This window comes from Vipera berus, assembly GCF_964194415.1.
Source record: "Vipera berus genome assembly, chromosome: 7".
Lineage (NCBI taxonomy): Eukaryota > Metazoa > Chordata > Lepidosauria > Squamata > Viperidae > Vipera > Vipera berus.
The window spans coordinates 78456729-78473629 of NC_138209.1; the positions used below are offsets into that span (position 1 = coordinate 78456729).

At 41.9% G+C, this 16901-nt stretch overlaps 1 protein-coding gene across 1 annotated transcript; it reads right to left on the minus strand.

Annotated features, from left to right (window-relative positions):
- Positions 1–620: 620 nt before the first annotated feature.
- Positions 621–16268, minus strand: ZCCHC4 (zinc finger CCHC-type containing 4). Its single transcript, XM_081332486.1, has 13 exons — positions 16101–16268; positions 14098–14216; positions 12891–12973; positions 11082–11357; positions 9927–10007; positions 9412–9484; positions 7702–7852; positions 6411–6511; positions 6111–6232; positions 4849–4924; positions 3118–3169; positions 2405–2549; positions 621–1419 (listed from the first exon to the last, which is right to left on the minus strand). The coding sequence occupies exons 1-13, from the start codon at positions 16183–16185 to the stop codon at positions 1314–1316; spliced, it is 1470 nt and encodes a 489-aa protein (XP_081188612.1). The 5' UTR covers positions 16186–16268; the 3' UTR covers positions 621–1313.
- Positions 16269–16901: the final 633 nt, after the last annotated feature.

Below are 16901 nucleotides of genomic sequence, written 5' to 3' on the forward strand. Positions count from 1 at the left end.
CCAGTGGCCTCCTGGAAAAGCACCTTTTTGACAACCATGATCTGGATGACGGAGAACCTCTGTAGACCTTCCTCAACTGGTCTTTTGGGGCCCGGGGTCTTTTTCTACATCCAGAACCCCCAGTTATATTTGAGCCAGTTAACACTGGACTGAGATACGCAAGTCACGCAAAGAGGATCAGGTCAGATTGCACAATACACGTTTTAAGTCTGCAGAACCCCCGCTGGTTTTTAGGGGAGGGGTATCTAGGCTGGGTTACCACTAGGTGGCAGCAAACAAGAGTCCAAAAAATGGTCTACTTCTGCCACCTAGTGGAGGAACCAGTCCCGACACAGCAGCCTTCACAGTGTGCAACTCGGAAAATTGGGTGTCATCAATCAAAGATTTCGTCGTTTCCAAAAGTGTGTAGGCCAACGGCCAATGGCCTTTGGAGGAAGTTGTCAAACGTGTTAAAATGTGCAAAATGCACACTCCTTCCCCAACTGCAAAACAAACAACAAAAAACAAAACCCCCCCCCAACTTCCTGGCCTTGGCGAAGCTGAGATACACACATTTGTCTTCTTCAGTTCCCAGCTGAAAGAACAGTGTGGGACCTTGTGTCAGAATGCAGAGGCTAACAAAAACGCACAAAGAGGTTTAATCACAGCCATAAAACGTGCCAGCAGGGCACACACCTCCCTTTCGGACACACACACACCCCACCCGTGCAATTAGTTAAGACAATCCACGGTTACGGTCTGAAAAGTCAAAACAGAGCCCACGACAGGGCAGTCAAAACTGTAATCTGCTAACCACAACTGAGTCCAAAGTTTATGTCGCTAAGCGAGGCATTTGTTAAGTGAGTTTTACGACTTTCCTCGCTACTTTTGTTAAGTGAAATCGTTGCAGTTCTTAAAGGAGTAACACGGGTGTTAAATCGATCCAGCTTCCACCGTGGACTTTGCTTGTCAGACGGTCGCAAAAGGGGATCGCATGACCCCGGGGGACGCTGCAGCCGTCATAAGTATGAGTCAGTTGCCAAGCGTCTGAATTTTGATCACGATGACCACTGGACGTGCTGCAACGGAGGTAACTGTGAAAAACGCTCATAAGTCACTATTTCCAGTGCTGTTGTGACTTTGAATGGTCACTGAATGTTGTAAGTCAGGGACTCATCTGTATGAGCCCAAAGACATATTTGGCTGTTTCTAACAACACAGACCTAATTGCCCCTTTTCTGTTAATCCAACGACATTTTTTAATACCCAGATTAAGAATGGGACAATAGTAAATAAAGGAATGCTATAAGCACTGAAATGTTTTTTTTTAATTATTATTTGTTTTTTCTTTTCCTCGCAGCTTTTGCCTTTCTCCAACATGTTGTGTCCGTAACAAACTTCTTCAATTTCTTCTTTTTCTGTTTGGCCCTTTGGCTATCTCTGCGGAAGAAGTCGAGAGAGGGGGGGAAAAAACAACAACAGCAATTGATGAAAGAAATGGGGAAAATGGCATTAAATGAATTAAACAGGTGATGAAATTAGGAATCTGGAATTTGGAAATATAGAAGCTTTCCAACAGGCAAAAATATCTACCCGAAACTCAATCATCTGGTTTACCCAGAATGTTAAGCCGTAATTAATGTGGCTGTCCGGTTTGGGTTTAACGTGTGTTAACCCAGGCATAGTGATTTACACCATGGTTACACAATGAAGAGTCAGGGACAGAAGAGAATATATTTGTAGCTCTGGATTGAACGGTGGGGTCCTGGGTGCTCTCCGAGCTTGGTGGTTTTCTGTCGCGACGTTTCATGGCCAAACTAGGTAACATCACCAGCACACTGATGATGTTACCTAGTGGGGTAATGAAACGTCTGCAAGAAAATAACCAAGGTCAGAGAGCACCAAGGACCCCACAATAAAAAAAATAGCCTCATCAAGCACCTCCTTCCATGCTGACAGGGCTCCCACTGATTACAGAGGGCAAACCCCACACTCCCTTCTAGCACTGATGATGTTAGCTAGTTGGGTCACAAAACGTCTGCGAGAAAACAAGCAAGCTCAGAGACCACCAAGGACCCCATAGTCTTCCTCCTCCTCTCCACAAACCCCACTTCCTTCTAGCACTGATGATGTTACCTAGTTGGGTCACGAAATGACTGCGAGAGAATAACCAAGCTCAGAGAGCATCAAGGACCCCATAGTTCTCCTCCTCCTCCTCCTCCTCCTCCTCCTCCTCCTCCTCCTCCTTTCCACAAACCCCACACCCTTCTAGCAATGATGAGGTTACCTAGTTGGGTCACGAAACGTCTGCGAGAAAACGACCAAGCTCAGAGAGCAACAAGGATCCAACCAATGAAGAGCCCAAACCAGCCGATCTCATTTTTGCCAGGTCAGCAGGCCAACGAATTCCTAGCCCCCAACTTACCGGTCAGCTCTGCAGATCCTCTGCCGATTTGGACACGTGGTGCGTTTGTGGTTGGCTTCTCCACAAACAAAGCACCCCGAACGAGCTTCTTTGCAAGGGTGACTGGGAAGAGCACAGCGCGTGCAGGTGACACAGTGAACCCAGGCTGCAAACACACAAAGGAACAATTCATGAAAAGCAGCCTGAAACGTTTTTGAATTGTTTCGTCCACAAAAACCAAACCAGCAAATTTTGGGAGCTGAAGTCCACAAGTCTTAAAATTACAAGGTTTGTATAAAAAAAAACCGGGGCCTTAGTGGGACTGTATTGAACGATGTTCTTAAAAAGTTTTGCGAGAATCTGCAATAAAAGGTTGCAGGAAAATTTAATTTAATTATTATGGGACTTGTATGCCGCCCTATCTCCCGAAGGACTCAGGGCAGCTAACAACAAAGCCGCAGAGCCAAAACCGACAATCCTTGTTGCTGTTCCCAGACTCTTTGGAAAGCATCACGAACCAGGATCAAAAGGAGGCAACGTTTCCTAAGAAGATACCCTTTGATCTCAGTGAAAGGGTGTCTGTTTTGCGGCTAAAAGCTAAAGGTGGAGTCAGCTTGCCCCAAACGAAGCAAAACATTAAAACTTTTTTTTTAACAGCCGCTTGATCTTGCATTCCCCTGATCCCAAACTGAAAAAGATGTCATTTCAAATAAACAAACAAAAAAAAAACTTACAGGGCTTTACACATTTTTTGCAAAGGTTACAATGAATCCAGCGTCTGCCATCCTGTTGCAGGGAAGAAGAAAAAAAAAGATTAACTTTGATCCGGATTAAAAGGGGGAGGGGGAAAAAGCATCATTTACAATCAAATTATTACACAACTGAGCTCCAAATTGGTCTTGCTAATCAAGACACTTGTTGAGTGAGTTCTGCCCCATTTGATGACCTTCCTTGCCACGACTGTTAAGTGGATCACTGCGCTCGTTAAGCTAGTCACACGGCCGTTAAGCGAATCTTCACCTTCCTATTGACTTGGCTTGTCGGAAGGTCGCAAAAGGGGATCACGTGACCCCGGGACATTGCAACCGTCGTAAGTACATGCCAGTTGCCGAGCTTCTGGATTTTGATCACGTGACCACGGGGTGCTGCAGTGGTCGTTAAGTGTGAAAAACTGTCCTAAGTCGCTTTTTTCAGTGCCATTGCAACTTCAGTCACTAAAATAATAATAATAATAATAATAATAATAATAATAATAATAATAATAATAATAATAATAATAATAATAATAATAGTTGGAAGGGAACTTGGAGGTCATCTAGTCCAACCCCCTGCTATTGAGGACCACCTGCTTTCCAAATTCAAAGATCCACTTCCATGACTGCAGATCCCATTTTTACTTCCTATATTCTACTTGATTCTTTTATTCTTTCGTTCCCTTATTTTTAAAAACACAAAGCCCGGGTTTCGCATTTGATGTTTGAAAAATGTTTAATCGAAATAGAATTTGAAAAAAATAAATAAATTCAAACCCGAAGGATTTTTTAGGTTCTTCTTGCAGTCCTTCCATGACAACTGTCCCCTTTTACTATGCAGGCAGCCTTTGACTTACAACAGTTCATTTAGCGACCCTCCAGAGTTACAACGGCACTGGGGAAAAAAGGGGCTTGTGACCGTTTTCCACACTTACGACCATTGTAGGATTCCCCCCAGGTCACATGATCAAAATTTAGAGGCTCGGCAACTGGCGTGTACTTCGGACGGTTGCAGTGCCCCGGAAGATCCCCTTTTGCGACCTTCCCATAAGCCAAGTCAACGGGTTAAAGCCGGATTCAATTAACAACCGTGTTGCTAATTTAACAACCGCAGCGAGGAAGGTCGTAAAACGAGGCAAAATTCACCTCACAACTGTCGCTTAGCAACAAAAACGTTGGGCTCCACTGGGGTCCTAAGTCGAGGATTACCTGCAGTTCATGAATGCTAACTCACCCTCAGGCTGCGTGTTAATTGTGACCTCAGTGTGGCATTCAATATTAAGTGGGATAATTCTTACCGATAGTTGATGGGGCCTCAAGCTTTCTTCTTTAATTAAAGAGGACTAATTAAATAATACAAATTAAATTAATAATAATAATTAATAATAATAATAATAATAATAATAATAATAATAATAATAATAATAATAATAATAATAATAATAGATTCTCCTTGGGGAGATCCGCTTTTCACGCAGCTGCCTCTTCCTAACTGCGAGCTGTAACTTTCCAACAAAGCTCTCCTTGCTTTCCCCCCCCCAGCAAAATGGAAGCCAGGCATCCCGCCGACATCTTCAGATGCTACAGGTTGTAGCCGTGGTGTAGGGTATTCTGCATCCTGACGTCTGAATTCCCACCTTGCTCCTAGCCGCTGAAGGCAGCGGAACTGAGTTGAGGAGGATCGCCAGGCGATCCGCTGAAGGACCTACTCACTTTGGAAGGGCAGGAACTGCAGATGTCGCAGTGCTGGTTCTGGGCGCTGACGTATCGCTGGCAGACGGGGCAAAACCTTGACGGAGAGAAAGCAAGGAGAAGGTTTCGCAAAAAAAAGAGAGATGCAGCTAGTCCTGACTAAACAGAGGCTTGGTAAGCCACGTCAGCTGGTTTTGTGGGTAACGATGTTTTTTTAAAAAAAAAATCGTTCTACCCAGAAGTTATTCTAACATTGAACATTTTTAATTTAATTTTAATTTTTAAAAAGAGACTGGGCAACCATTTGTTTGAAATGAGCAGGGGTTGGACTAGAAGACCTCCAAGGTCCCTTCAAACTCTATTATTCTATTCTATTCTATTCTATCCCATTCCATTCCATATTTTCTATTCTATTCTATTCCATTCCATATTTTCTATTCCATTCCATATTTTCTATTCTATTCTATTCTATTCCATATATTCTATTCTATTCTATTCTTCTTATTCTTATTCTTACTCTATTCTTTTCTATTCTATTCCATATATTCTATTCTATTCTATTCTATTCTATTCCATATATTCTATTCTATTCTATTCTATCCCATTCCATTCCATATTTTCTATTCTATTCTATTCCATTCCATATTTTCTATTCCATTCCATATTTTCTATTCTATTCTATTCTATTCCATATATTCTATTCTATTCTATTCTATTCTATTCCATATATTCTATTCTATTCTATTCTATTCCATTCCATATTTTCTATTCTATTCTATTCCATTCCATTCCATATTTTCTATTCCATTCCATATTTTCTATTCTATTCTATTCTATTCTATTCTATTCTATTCCATATATTCTATTCTATTCCATATATTCTATTCTATTCTATTCTATTCTATTCTATTCTATTCTTACTCTATTCTTTTCTATTCTGTTCCATATATTCTATTCTATTCTATTCCATATATTCTATTCTATTCTATTCCATATATTCTATTCTATTCTATTCTAAATTTTCTATTCTATTCTATTCTAAATTTTCTATTCTATTCTATTCTATTCCATTCTACTCTACTCTATTCCATTCCATTTTCTATCCTCTCCTCTCCTCTCCTATTCCTTCCCATTCCATACCATATATTCTATTGTATCCTATCCTATCCCATCCCATCCCATCCCATCCCATCCCATCCCATCCCATCCCATCCCATCCCATCCCATCCCATCCCATCCCATATTCTATTTCTCTATTCCATTCAACTCAACACAGAGTTTACCTGTAGCCTTCTTCTGCTGGAAGAACTATTGAACTTGGTGACATGTTAGTAAAAATACGAACTGGGGACTGTTTGCGGCCTCTTTTCCCATGCTTGTATAGCGCGTGATTGTCATAATCAACCTAAAAAATGAAAGCAGGAACAGTTAACGAAAGGTAGGTTGTTAAATCTTCCAGTGTAGTTTGGCATGCCAAGCAAAGGAAAGCCATTTATACTCGGAAATTGACAGATTCTAGAAGTCATAAAGAAGTTGGCGCGCAAAAGGTTGGCAGATTTCTGTGGAGGACTCTTTGTCCTTACCTGATAATCCAACATGGTGAAGCTTGGAAAAGATTCAAGGATGCGGGACTCAAAAAAATACGGAAATATCCAAAGGATAGGTAACTCTTTGCTGGCAGAACCTAATGAGCAAAATATTCACCGTATTTTTAAAAAAATACTTATATATAAAAATAGATATAAAATAGATATACACATGATATGAAAATAGATATAAATTTATATAAATATAATTCTGCACGGAACACAGCAAATACTTTTATTGCCTTTGCAAACAGTTTAGGGCTAAAATGATCTATTCTGCAAATGAAACTTTGCAGCCCGCTCCGAACTGTGGCATGATAGTTGAAAAGCTTTAAATACATTCTCAGTGGAAGATAGCCGTTAAAGCTGTGATCCTTTCCTAGATCGTGTCAAAATCTAAGCTTGTCAACTAGACTAGACTACACTAGAGGAATGAAGAATGGAGTGGAGTGGAGTAAGAAGAGATAGAATAGGAGATAATAGAACAGAACAGACTAAGATTAAAATAAGAAGAATGGAATGGAATGGAATGGAATGGAATGGAATGGAGAATAGAATAGAATAGAATAGAATAGAATAGAATAGAATAGAATAGAATAGAATAGAATAGAATAGAATAGAATAGAATAGAATAGAATAGAATAGAATAGAATAGAATAGAATAGAATAGAATAGAATAGAAGAATAGAATAGAATAAGAATAGAATAGAATAAGAATAGAATAGTGAATAGAACAGAACAGAATAGGAATATGAGTAGAGTAGAACAGAACAGAACAAGGAATTTGTCTCCAGTGCACATGCTCAGAGTGTACATACAAACAGCAAAGTAAAAGGTCATAGGTTATAAATCATAGCTGCCTACAACCATTGATCGTAATTTGCAAACAGCTGATAAATCGTAAGAAACCAACAGGAAAAGATAGTAGGAAAGATGAGGAGGTGAGGAAAAGAATGAGAAAACGAGAGAGGGAATTAGCTGTTCAGCAAAGTGACGGTGGGATGGAAAGAGCTCCCTTTATGTCTGATTGTTTTGGCCTACAGAGCTCTATAGCAGGGGTCTTCCAACTTGTCTCTTTGATGACTTGTGGACTTCAACTCCCAGAATTCCTCAGCCAGAGGAATTCTGGGAGTTGAAGTCCACAAGTCGATCAAAGAGACAAGTTGGAAGACCCCTGCTTCATAACGTCATCCTGAGAAGCTAAAGCAGTTTACCTGCAGGATGTGAGGAGTCCGTAGATATTTCCACAGTCCTCTTTCTGGCTCGTAAGCATCTCGGACATAGTTACCTGCGCCTCCTACTGAACTCCACATGGCCATCAGTTTTTGGAAGCTAGAAGCCAACGCCTCCACCAAGCCCCCAAAGGGGGGATCGGCCACCAGGACCACCTGCCTCCCTTGGTCTTCCTGCAAGAATTCCTCGCATACACGGGAAGCAGCCTGCAAGAGAGGCAAGAGAAGCCTGGAGTCCTGGAGATCTTGTCTCTTGCAAATTTTACTCTTTTAAAGGTATCGCCCAGCTAGCTAGATTATCTTCAGAATGGAGCTGGAAGGGACCTTGGAGGTCTTCTAGTCCAGCCCACTGCTCAAGCAGGAGACCCTAGACCAGACATGTCAAACACAAGGCCCGGGGGCCAGATCCGGCCCGCAAAGTGGTTTCATGCGGCCCGCGAATCCATCCTGGAAACAGTGAGGGAACGGCCCCCACTGCCTTGGCCCTGGCCCAGAGACCCTCCTTCTGCCAGAGACCCTCAGATCTGTCCCACTCCTGCCCAGGCCCCCATAGGCACCCTCGATGCGAACAATGTAGAGCTGGCCACGCCCACCCAGTAGGCCACACCCACTCTAGCCATGCCCACCCAGTAGGCCACGCCCACCCTGGCCATACCCACCCGGCCCCTTGAGGGCAACTGCAATGCTGATGCGGCCCTCAATGAAATTGAGTTTGACACCCCTGGACTAGACCATTTCGGACAGGTGGCTTCTTAAAACCTCCAGAGATGATGCACCCACAACTTTTGGTGGCAAGCCGTTCCACTGGTTAATTGTTCTCACTGTTAGGAAGTTTCTCCTTAATTCCCGTCCTTTATTATTTTCACCCATTGTTGTTGTTTTTTCTGTCTTGCCTTCAGGCGCTTTGGAAAACAAGTTGAACCACCACCACCCCACACACACATACTTCTTTGTGGCAGCCCTTGAAATACTGGAATACTGCTATCATGTCCCCCACCCCACCAGTCCTTCTTTTCTCTTGACTGGCCTTATCCAATTCCTGCAACCGTTCTTCACATGTTTGAGTCTCCGGGCCCTTAACCATCTTAGTTGTTCTTCTTTGCACTTTTTTTTCCCAAAGTCCCAACATCTTTGAGCAGAGGAGGCAGGTGGGCGCGCCGGATTAATGGAATCATCTTCCGGTTGAGCTCCGGATGGCGCCCGACCTTCGCTCCTTCCGGCGCGATCTAAAGACTTACCTGTTCGAACAAGCCGGCCTGGCCTGATGGGTGATGGGTTTGGGTTTTATTGTTTTTTATGTATTTTAACTTAACTTATTGTTATAGTTTTCAGGCATCTTGTTTAATCTTTTTTTTAACTTTTGTATTCTTGTTTTTTAACGTGTATTGCCCTGTTCACCGCCCTGAGTCCTTCGGGAGAAGGGCGGTATACAAATATAATAAAATAAATAAATAAATAAAATCTTTTTTTTTGTCATTTGTGGTGAGCAAAACTGGATGCTGGCATTCCAGGTGTGGCCTTACTAGGGCTTTAGGAAGCGCTACTAATACTTCACCTGCTTTCGATTCCCTGCCTCCGTTTATGCAACCGAGGGTCGTTAGCTTTACTACACCGTATGAGCCGACACCTGCAACTTCATCAGGGCAATGGTATAATGACAAGCCGTGTCGTATAAAGGGGTTCAGGGACTCCCTGAAAAACCCACTCCCATTACACTAGGCTTGGCTACTAGGATGAAATGTGCCTAGGACTTGAGTGGCACTTACCTCTCCAGCAAAGAAATAATGGTTAAACATGTTATAGTGACAAAATTCCTCCTGGGGGTAGAACTGAGAATACCTGCAAAGAAATTGTTTCTTATTAGGCTTGCAAATGAGATATCAGCAAAGTATAGACGGACGATCAGCTGAACTCAGCAGACAGAAATCTCAGTTCCCTTTCTCCCTTGACAGTCGGCTACTCCAAAGTTTCCTAAAAGTCTGTCCATCCGACTTTCCTTTCCTTATCTTTTTTACTTCCCTCCTTCCTTCCTTTCTTATCTTCCTCCCTCCCTCCCTTCCATCCTTCCCCCTCTCCTTATCTTTCCTTCCTTCCTATTCCCCTTCCCTTTTTTCCTCTTCCTTCTTTCTTTTTTCTCTTCCTTTGCCTCTCTGTGATTGTAGGTTGCGAACTATCTGCACAGGGATGACACAGTGGAGAGGCATGGAAATAAAGCGGCTGTTGGAAAGAGAAAGAACTCCCGGGGAACAGAGGAGAGAGTTATCCATTAATAAAACCCTACCTGAAGTCAATATCGAGCAAAAGACTCTTCATTGTGATCTTCCCTTTGGGTGACGCTTCCAATTTGATCAGTTCGTGAAGCCTGAAAAATTATGAAGAGAAGAGAAGAGAAGAGAAGAGAAGAGAAGAGAAGAGAAGAGAAGAGAAGAGAAGAGAAGAGAAGAGAAGAGGTTATTAGAATATAGAATAGGATGGGATGGGATGGGATGGAATGGAATGGAATAGATATTAGAATATAGAATAGAATAATGAAGATAGAATAGAATAAAATAGAATAAAGAATAGAATAGAATAGAATAGAATAGAATAGAATAGAATAGAAACAGAATAGAAACAGAATAGAATAGAATAGAATAGAATAGAATAGAATAGAACAGAACAGAATAGAATAGAATAGAATTATGGGATAGAATAGAATAGAATAGAATAGAATAGAATAGAATAGAATAGAATAGAGAATAGAATAGAATAGAATAGAATAGAATAGAATAGAATAGAATAGAATAGAATAGAATAGAATAGCATAGCATAGCATAGCATAGCATAGAATAGAATAGAATAGAATAGCATAGAATAGAATAGAATAGAATAGAATAGAATAGAATAGAATAGAATAGAATAGAATAGAATAGAATAGAATAATGAAGATAGAATAGAATAAAATAGAATAATGAAGATAATAATAGAATAGAATAGAATAGAATAGAATAGAATAGAATAGAATAGAATAGAATAGAATAGAATAGAATAGAATAGAATAGAATAGAAATAGAATAGAAATAGGAATAGGAATAGGAATAGAAATAGGAATAGGAATAAGGTAATGGAACCCAGAATTAAAGAGGAATTTCGTGACAGCGAGAGAACAATTTTTGTTGAGAGAAAAATTAACCAGTGGAACAGCTTGCTTCTAGAAGCTGTAGGTGCTCCAACACTGGAGCTTTTTTTTAAAAAAAAAAGAGATTGGGCCACCATTGATCTGGAATAGTACAAGGTCTCCTGCTTGAGCAGGGGGTTGGACTAGAAGACCTCCAAGGTCCCTTCCAACTCTTATTATTCTATATTCTGTAACTTTGGCCCCATGTTTATTCAAGGCCAAAGGCTAAAGGCCATCCCTCAGTTAAGGTCCACTGTGTTGAGGACACTAAGGGCTCACCTTGGCGTGCCCACACAAAGCACCCTTTGGAAACCTTGCGCAACGAGAAGATCCAAGAGGAAGTGGCAACTTCGGTCGGTGAAGAGGTACTGGGCGTTCGTCTTCTTGTTCTCCAGAGCAGTGAGGAGCTGGCTAGGTCTTCCTAGCTGGGCAGCCGAGATATCAGTGAGTACTGGATGGCCAGAGTGTCTTTCCCATTCCGATGGCAGCAGGAGCTCTTGACATTCCTGACAAAACCTCCTTTTCGGTAGAGCTAGAGCAATGAACTCCTTGTACCTAAGGGCAGAAAAGTCACTGGTGTAACGGCATTGCCTTGAAGCGCCCACCCACTTTAATTGAAGCGCCCACCCACTCAGATTTCAAATTGGGGGGGCAACGGTTTGTCTTCCACTTATGGTACTGCAGTAGCCCTTCCCTTTGTCCTCCCCAAAATATCTGCTTCCAATAGGAAGAGGATCTGTAGCTCAAGGTTCAGTTAAGGAGTTTTTGAAGCTCTTCAAGCACGGTTGTTTTCTTGCAGACATTTCATTACCCTACTAGGTACCATCATCAGGATGAGTGAGTGTGGAGTTTGTCATCTGTTTAGATGTAGCAGCTACTCACTCATGATGTTGAGAAATGAACTTCGGCAAGCAAATAATCCATTGTGGAGAGCACCAAGTATTCAACCCCACACCACGAATCCACGTTCATGGTTTATATATAAAGGAAATGTTTTAGATGTTTAAGTAAAACTGATCTTGAGAAAACTTCGAATGGATAAAAACGTTGTGATTAGATCTACAACGTTGGATTTATTAAATGTTCCATTTAATAGGTTGCTTGAATATGCTTGAATATGGTTAAAAAACAAGAGATAAATTCTGGATATAAATGTACATTAGTCTAAGAGAGATATGTATTTTAAGTTGCATACTATCTTCTTATTTCTTTTTCTTTTCGATTTTTTCCCTCTTTTTTTAAGATATGAGAAATGTAAAAGTGTTGGGATAGCCTGTATGAGGAAAAAGACTTAAAATACTTAAGTGTAATGAAAATCTTAACCAGTAAGAATGTTTTGAATATTATGGGGAAAACAAATTTAAATAAGAATTTTAAACAGGATCTACGATAAGGCAATCAAGATGATCAGTTAGAAAAGAAGCTTTATATCAACGTGGTTATTATTTGCAGAAATATTAGAAAAACGTCTGTATTTCATTCTTATTTATCCAAATAATAATTGTATTAATCCAAGGTTGGCAAAAGAGAACACATTTGGGAGAACATCCAAGCAAAGTTATTATGTGGACCATAGAATTATAGAATCTAATTGTTATTGTTTTTTAAATATAAACCCAGACATGTTTACCAAATATTAAGGTGATTATGTAAAAAAAAAAAATGTATTTTTTAAAACAATTCTTTCCTTGCAGACATTTCATTACCCAACTAGGTAACATCGTCAGGGTGAGTTGAGTGTGAGGTTTGTCGTCTGTTTAGATGTGGTAGCTACTCACTCATGTTGGGAAATGAACTTCTGCAAGGAAATAATCCACCTTGGAGAGCGTTCAACCCCACACGATGAATTCCGGTTTCATTATTCCACCTTTTACAACACAGAGGTGATCAAATTCCCTTTTCATTCTTAGTTTTTAAGGAATGATCCAGTGCCGTTTGCTACAGGAACTTGAATATCGTTTTTAAGGAATGATCCTGTCCCATTTACTACAGGAACTTGAATATCTGTTTCAGGTAACCAGTGAAAACATATTTAATTGTCAACCGAGTAAGGAAAACAAAGTAAGCATTTCAACCCAGACGATTTACCTTTTTACATTGTCCGAATGAGTTTTAGACGGCCGACGACTCTGATTGTATTTTTCCCGGGCTGAAAGACGGGCTTCTGATATCTAAGGAAGATGTAGAGGGGGAAAAAATGAAAGAATGAGAAAGAACTACTACAGAACTACTACTCGCCTTCCAACAGCTCATTTAGCGACCGTTCAAAGTTACAACAGCCCTGAAAAAAAGTGACTTACGATTTTTCACCTTTACAACCGTTGTACCCTCCCCTGGGTCACGTGATCAATATGGCAAGTGACTCATATTTACGATGGCCGCAATGTCCCCAAAGGGGTCATGCAATCCCCTTTTGCGACCTTCTGACAAGCAAAGTCAAGGGGGAGAGTCTGGATTCCCTTAACGACCATGTTTCTAAAGGCTTTTAAACGGGACATAATCTTATGCAGGATTGACTTGGGAGACCGGTGTGTGGTGTAGTTGGTTCACATAGTGTGGTGGGATGGAGGGTTTGTAGTCACTGTGTGTTGGGGGGAGAGAGCACGGGGGGAGGCTCAGCTAATCTCAATGTACACATGTTGTACTTTGACAATAAAGGTTTATTATTATTATTATTCTAACTTAATAACTGCGATGATTCACTTAAGAAATGTGGCAACGGAGGTTGTAACCTGGGGCAAAACTCACAAATGCCTCACTTAGCAACAGAAATGTTGGACTCAATCGTGCTCATAAATTCAGGACGACCTGAGTATAGTTTTCAAGATTTCCGCCAAATGTAAGTTCTTTTTTTCTCTCTCTGAATTTCTGGTTCAGAAAGTAAAAAAAAAAAATCTTCTAACTTAAAGCTCTTATGTGTGCGTCCGTATGTGTTATTTATATGCGTATGTGTATGTGTATATTTCCTCCCTCCCTTTATTTTGGAACAACTAATACTGTAGGAAATTACCTTTGTTTTATTTTTAAACAATATATGCTCGCCTTTAGACTTTTGCCTGCCTTCTCCGACATTCGGTTTTCTATCAGAATCACCAGAAATTTATACATTTATTTTTTTAAAAAAAAAGATCCCATTCCCATCCAAGTGTTTGAAACCTGCAAATTTCAAAAACAGCCATTTACGTGCAGGAGTAATTCCTCCCCCGCAAGACGAGTCCATAAGGAGAAGACGGATCATCCCTTGAAAAGCAAAGGGGAGAGTAATGCTGTTGTAACGTCTCTTGCTGTGACTCACCTTTTCATCTTCCCATTGGAAAAAATTGCAGTCTTTTCTCTCTCTGCACGCAGAACAAGCGTAAAATCTTCTTGCCTTTTCTGTCCCTGGGAGAATCCTCGAAAACAAAACGGTGGGACCTAACAAAGTAAAAAAATAATAATGGGGAAATGGAAACCATAAAATGATTGCAATTGGTTGGACGAGTAATTTGTTTATTTACTCCACTCGGATATTTGGAATAATTCCTAATAACCTTGTTTCCAAAGGAGCAAGAAACAAGGGAACTTCTCAATTAGCTCCCGTTTCAGTCGGTGCTTTGAAAAGGCGTTTGAGGACACACAGAACCACCAGGGTACATGGCATCCTCGACTTACGACCGTTCACTTAGTTCGAAGTTAGTTACGACAGCCCTGAAAAAAGTGTGACTTACGATCGTTTTTCACACCCTTGTAGCCTGCTCGCGGTCACGGGATCAAAATTCGGGTACAGGTGGTCCTCGACTTATAACAGTTCATTTAGTGACCACAACGGAGCCCAATGTTTCGCTGGCTAAGTGAGACATCTGTTAGGTGAGTTGGGCCCCATTTTACGACCTTCCTTGCCACAGTTGTTCAGTGGATCCCTGCAAGTGTTAAATGAGTAACATGGCTGAGAAGCGAAGCTGGTTCCCCCCCCCCACTTGACTTTGCTTGTCAGAAGGTCGCAAAAGGGGATCACGTGACCCCGGGGGGGGACACTGCGACTGTCATAAATGCGAGTCAGTTGCCAAGCCTCTGTAAATATAAATCACGTGACCCTGGGGGAACGCTGCAACGGTCCGTGTGAAAAAAGGGTCCTAAATCCCATTTTTTCAGTGCCGCTGTCACTTCGAGCCGTCACTAAACGAACTATTGCTAAGTGGAGCACTGCCTGCAGACAATAAGAGAAACTTATCCAACCACAGTTGCTCTGCAAGGGCTTCCCTGCGCGGTGAGTTAATAAGGCATCAAATAAAAAGAAATGTGGGTGAGCAAGCAAAGGAAAAAACACACACATATATGCACACAAAGACACACACGCATAGGATGCAAACTGGCCATCAGACAAAAGGAAATGGGTGATCAAGCAAAGCAACATACACACACAAATACACAAACCTAAATACAGAATGCAAACTGTCCACCAGATAAGTAGAAAGGTGGGTGAGCAAGCAAAGCAACATACACACAAACATACAAACACAGTGTGCAAACTGTCCAAATAAAAGAAAATATGGGGTGAGCAAGCAAAGGAACAAACACACACAGAGACACAGACACAGACACACACACACAGAGACATACAAAAACTAACACGGTGCAAACTGTCCATCAAATAAAAGGAAATGTGGGTGATCAAGCAAAGCAACACACACACACAAATACACAAACATACATACAGAATGCAAACTGTCCATCAAATAAAAGGAAATGTGGGTGAGCAAGCAAAGCAACACATAAACATACACAAACACACAAACACAGCGTGCAAACTGTCCATCAAATAAAAGGAAATGTGGGTGATCAAGCAAAGCAACACACACACACAAATACACAAACATACATACAGAATGCAAACTGTCCATCAAATAAAAGGAAATATGGGGTGAGCAAGCAAAGGAAGAAACACACACAGAGACACAGACACACAGAGAGAGAGAGAGAGACATACAAAAACTAACACGGTGCAAACTGTCCATCAAATAAAAGGAAATGTGGCTGAGGAAGCAAAGCAACACACACACACACACACACACACACAGAAAATAAAAAAACAAACACAGGGTGCAAACTGTCCATCAAATAAAAGGAAATATGGGGTGAGCAAGCAAAGGAACACACACACACACACACACAAACACACACACACAAACTTTAAGCCATTGAGGGTCCATCCCAAGCTCTCCCTTGCCTACCTCGCAGGGTTGTTGTGCAAGGGGGGAAAGGGGGGGACAGGAAGGCAACCGACCCACCCGGGCTCGACCCTCCCAGCAAGAAGCTCACCGTGCGGGCACTCGGGCGCCGGGGCTGCGGGGGAATCGCCTCCAACCACCGCCGTCACCCCGGCCGGCTCCGAGGCGGCCTCCATCGCGACGAAGCGCCCTTCCTCCAGGCCACGCACAGGAAGCCCTCTCGCCTTTTCCTATCTCTAGGAAGCCGCCCGTCGGGCTTTCGCGGCCGCCTCGCCCCGCCCCTTCCGGTTTCCCTAGACTTTTGAATGATAGAAGCCTCCGGCCAGATTTGAGGCGCTGAAAGGCGAGGCCGCGTCATCTGACTTCGAAAGGGAAAAAGACGCTGTTCCTTTTTTTCCCAATTTCTCTGAATATCCTGCTGGCATTTAAGGAAATGGCAGGGGCTTGTTTTATAGGCCTGCCAGATCAGTTTAAGGCAGTGTTTCTCAACCTTAGCAACTTTTTTAAGAGGTCTGGACTTCAACTCCCAGAATTCCTCCAGCCAGCTAGGCTGGCTGGGGAATTCTGGGAGTTGAAGTCCAGACCTCTTAAAAATCGCTAAGATTTGAGTAACACTGAGTTAAAAGATTTATTTGCTCTTTGGTCCTGAAAACAGGCCATGTCAGCGTTTTTCCAGCTTGGCAGCTTTGAGATGGGTGGACTTCAACTCCCAGAATTCCCCCAGCCAACTGTGCCACACCGGCTAGGGAATTCTGGGAGCTGAAGTCCACCCATCTTCAAGCTACCGAGGCCGAGCTGCAGAAAAGGTGTCTTTCAGCAAGGACAAGACGCGGGCTTCCAAAGTCACATGAATCCTTGAATCTATTCTGGATTATCCGTGAATTAACTCGCG

Bases quoted from the DNA above. Each gene is read 5' to 3' on its own strand.
- ZCCHC4 (XM_081332486.1), bottom strand. From the start codon at position 16,185: ATGGAGGCCGCCTCGGAGCCGGCCGGGGTGACGGCGGTGGTTGGAGGC. The intron at 6,233-6,410 runs GTAAGGACAAAG...TTCATTTTTTAG, and splicing joins TCACCATGTTGGATTATCAG to GTTGATTATGACAATCACGC. The intron at 1,420-2,404 runs GTAAGTTGGGGG...CTTCTTCCGCAG, and splicing joins AGGATCTGCAGAGCTGACCG to AGATAGCCAAAGGGCCAAAC.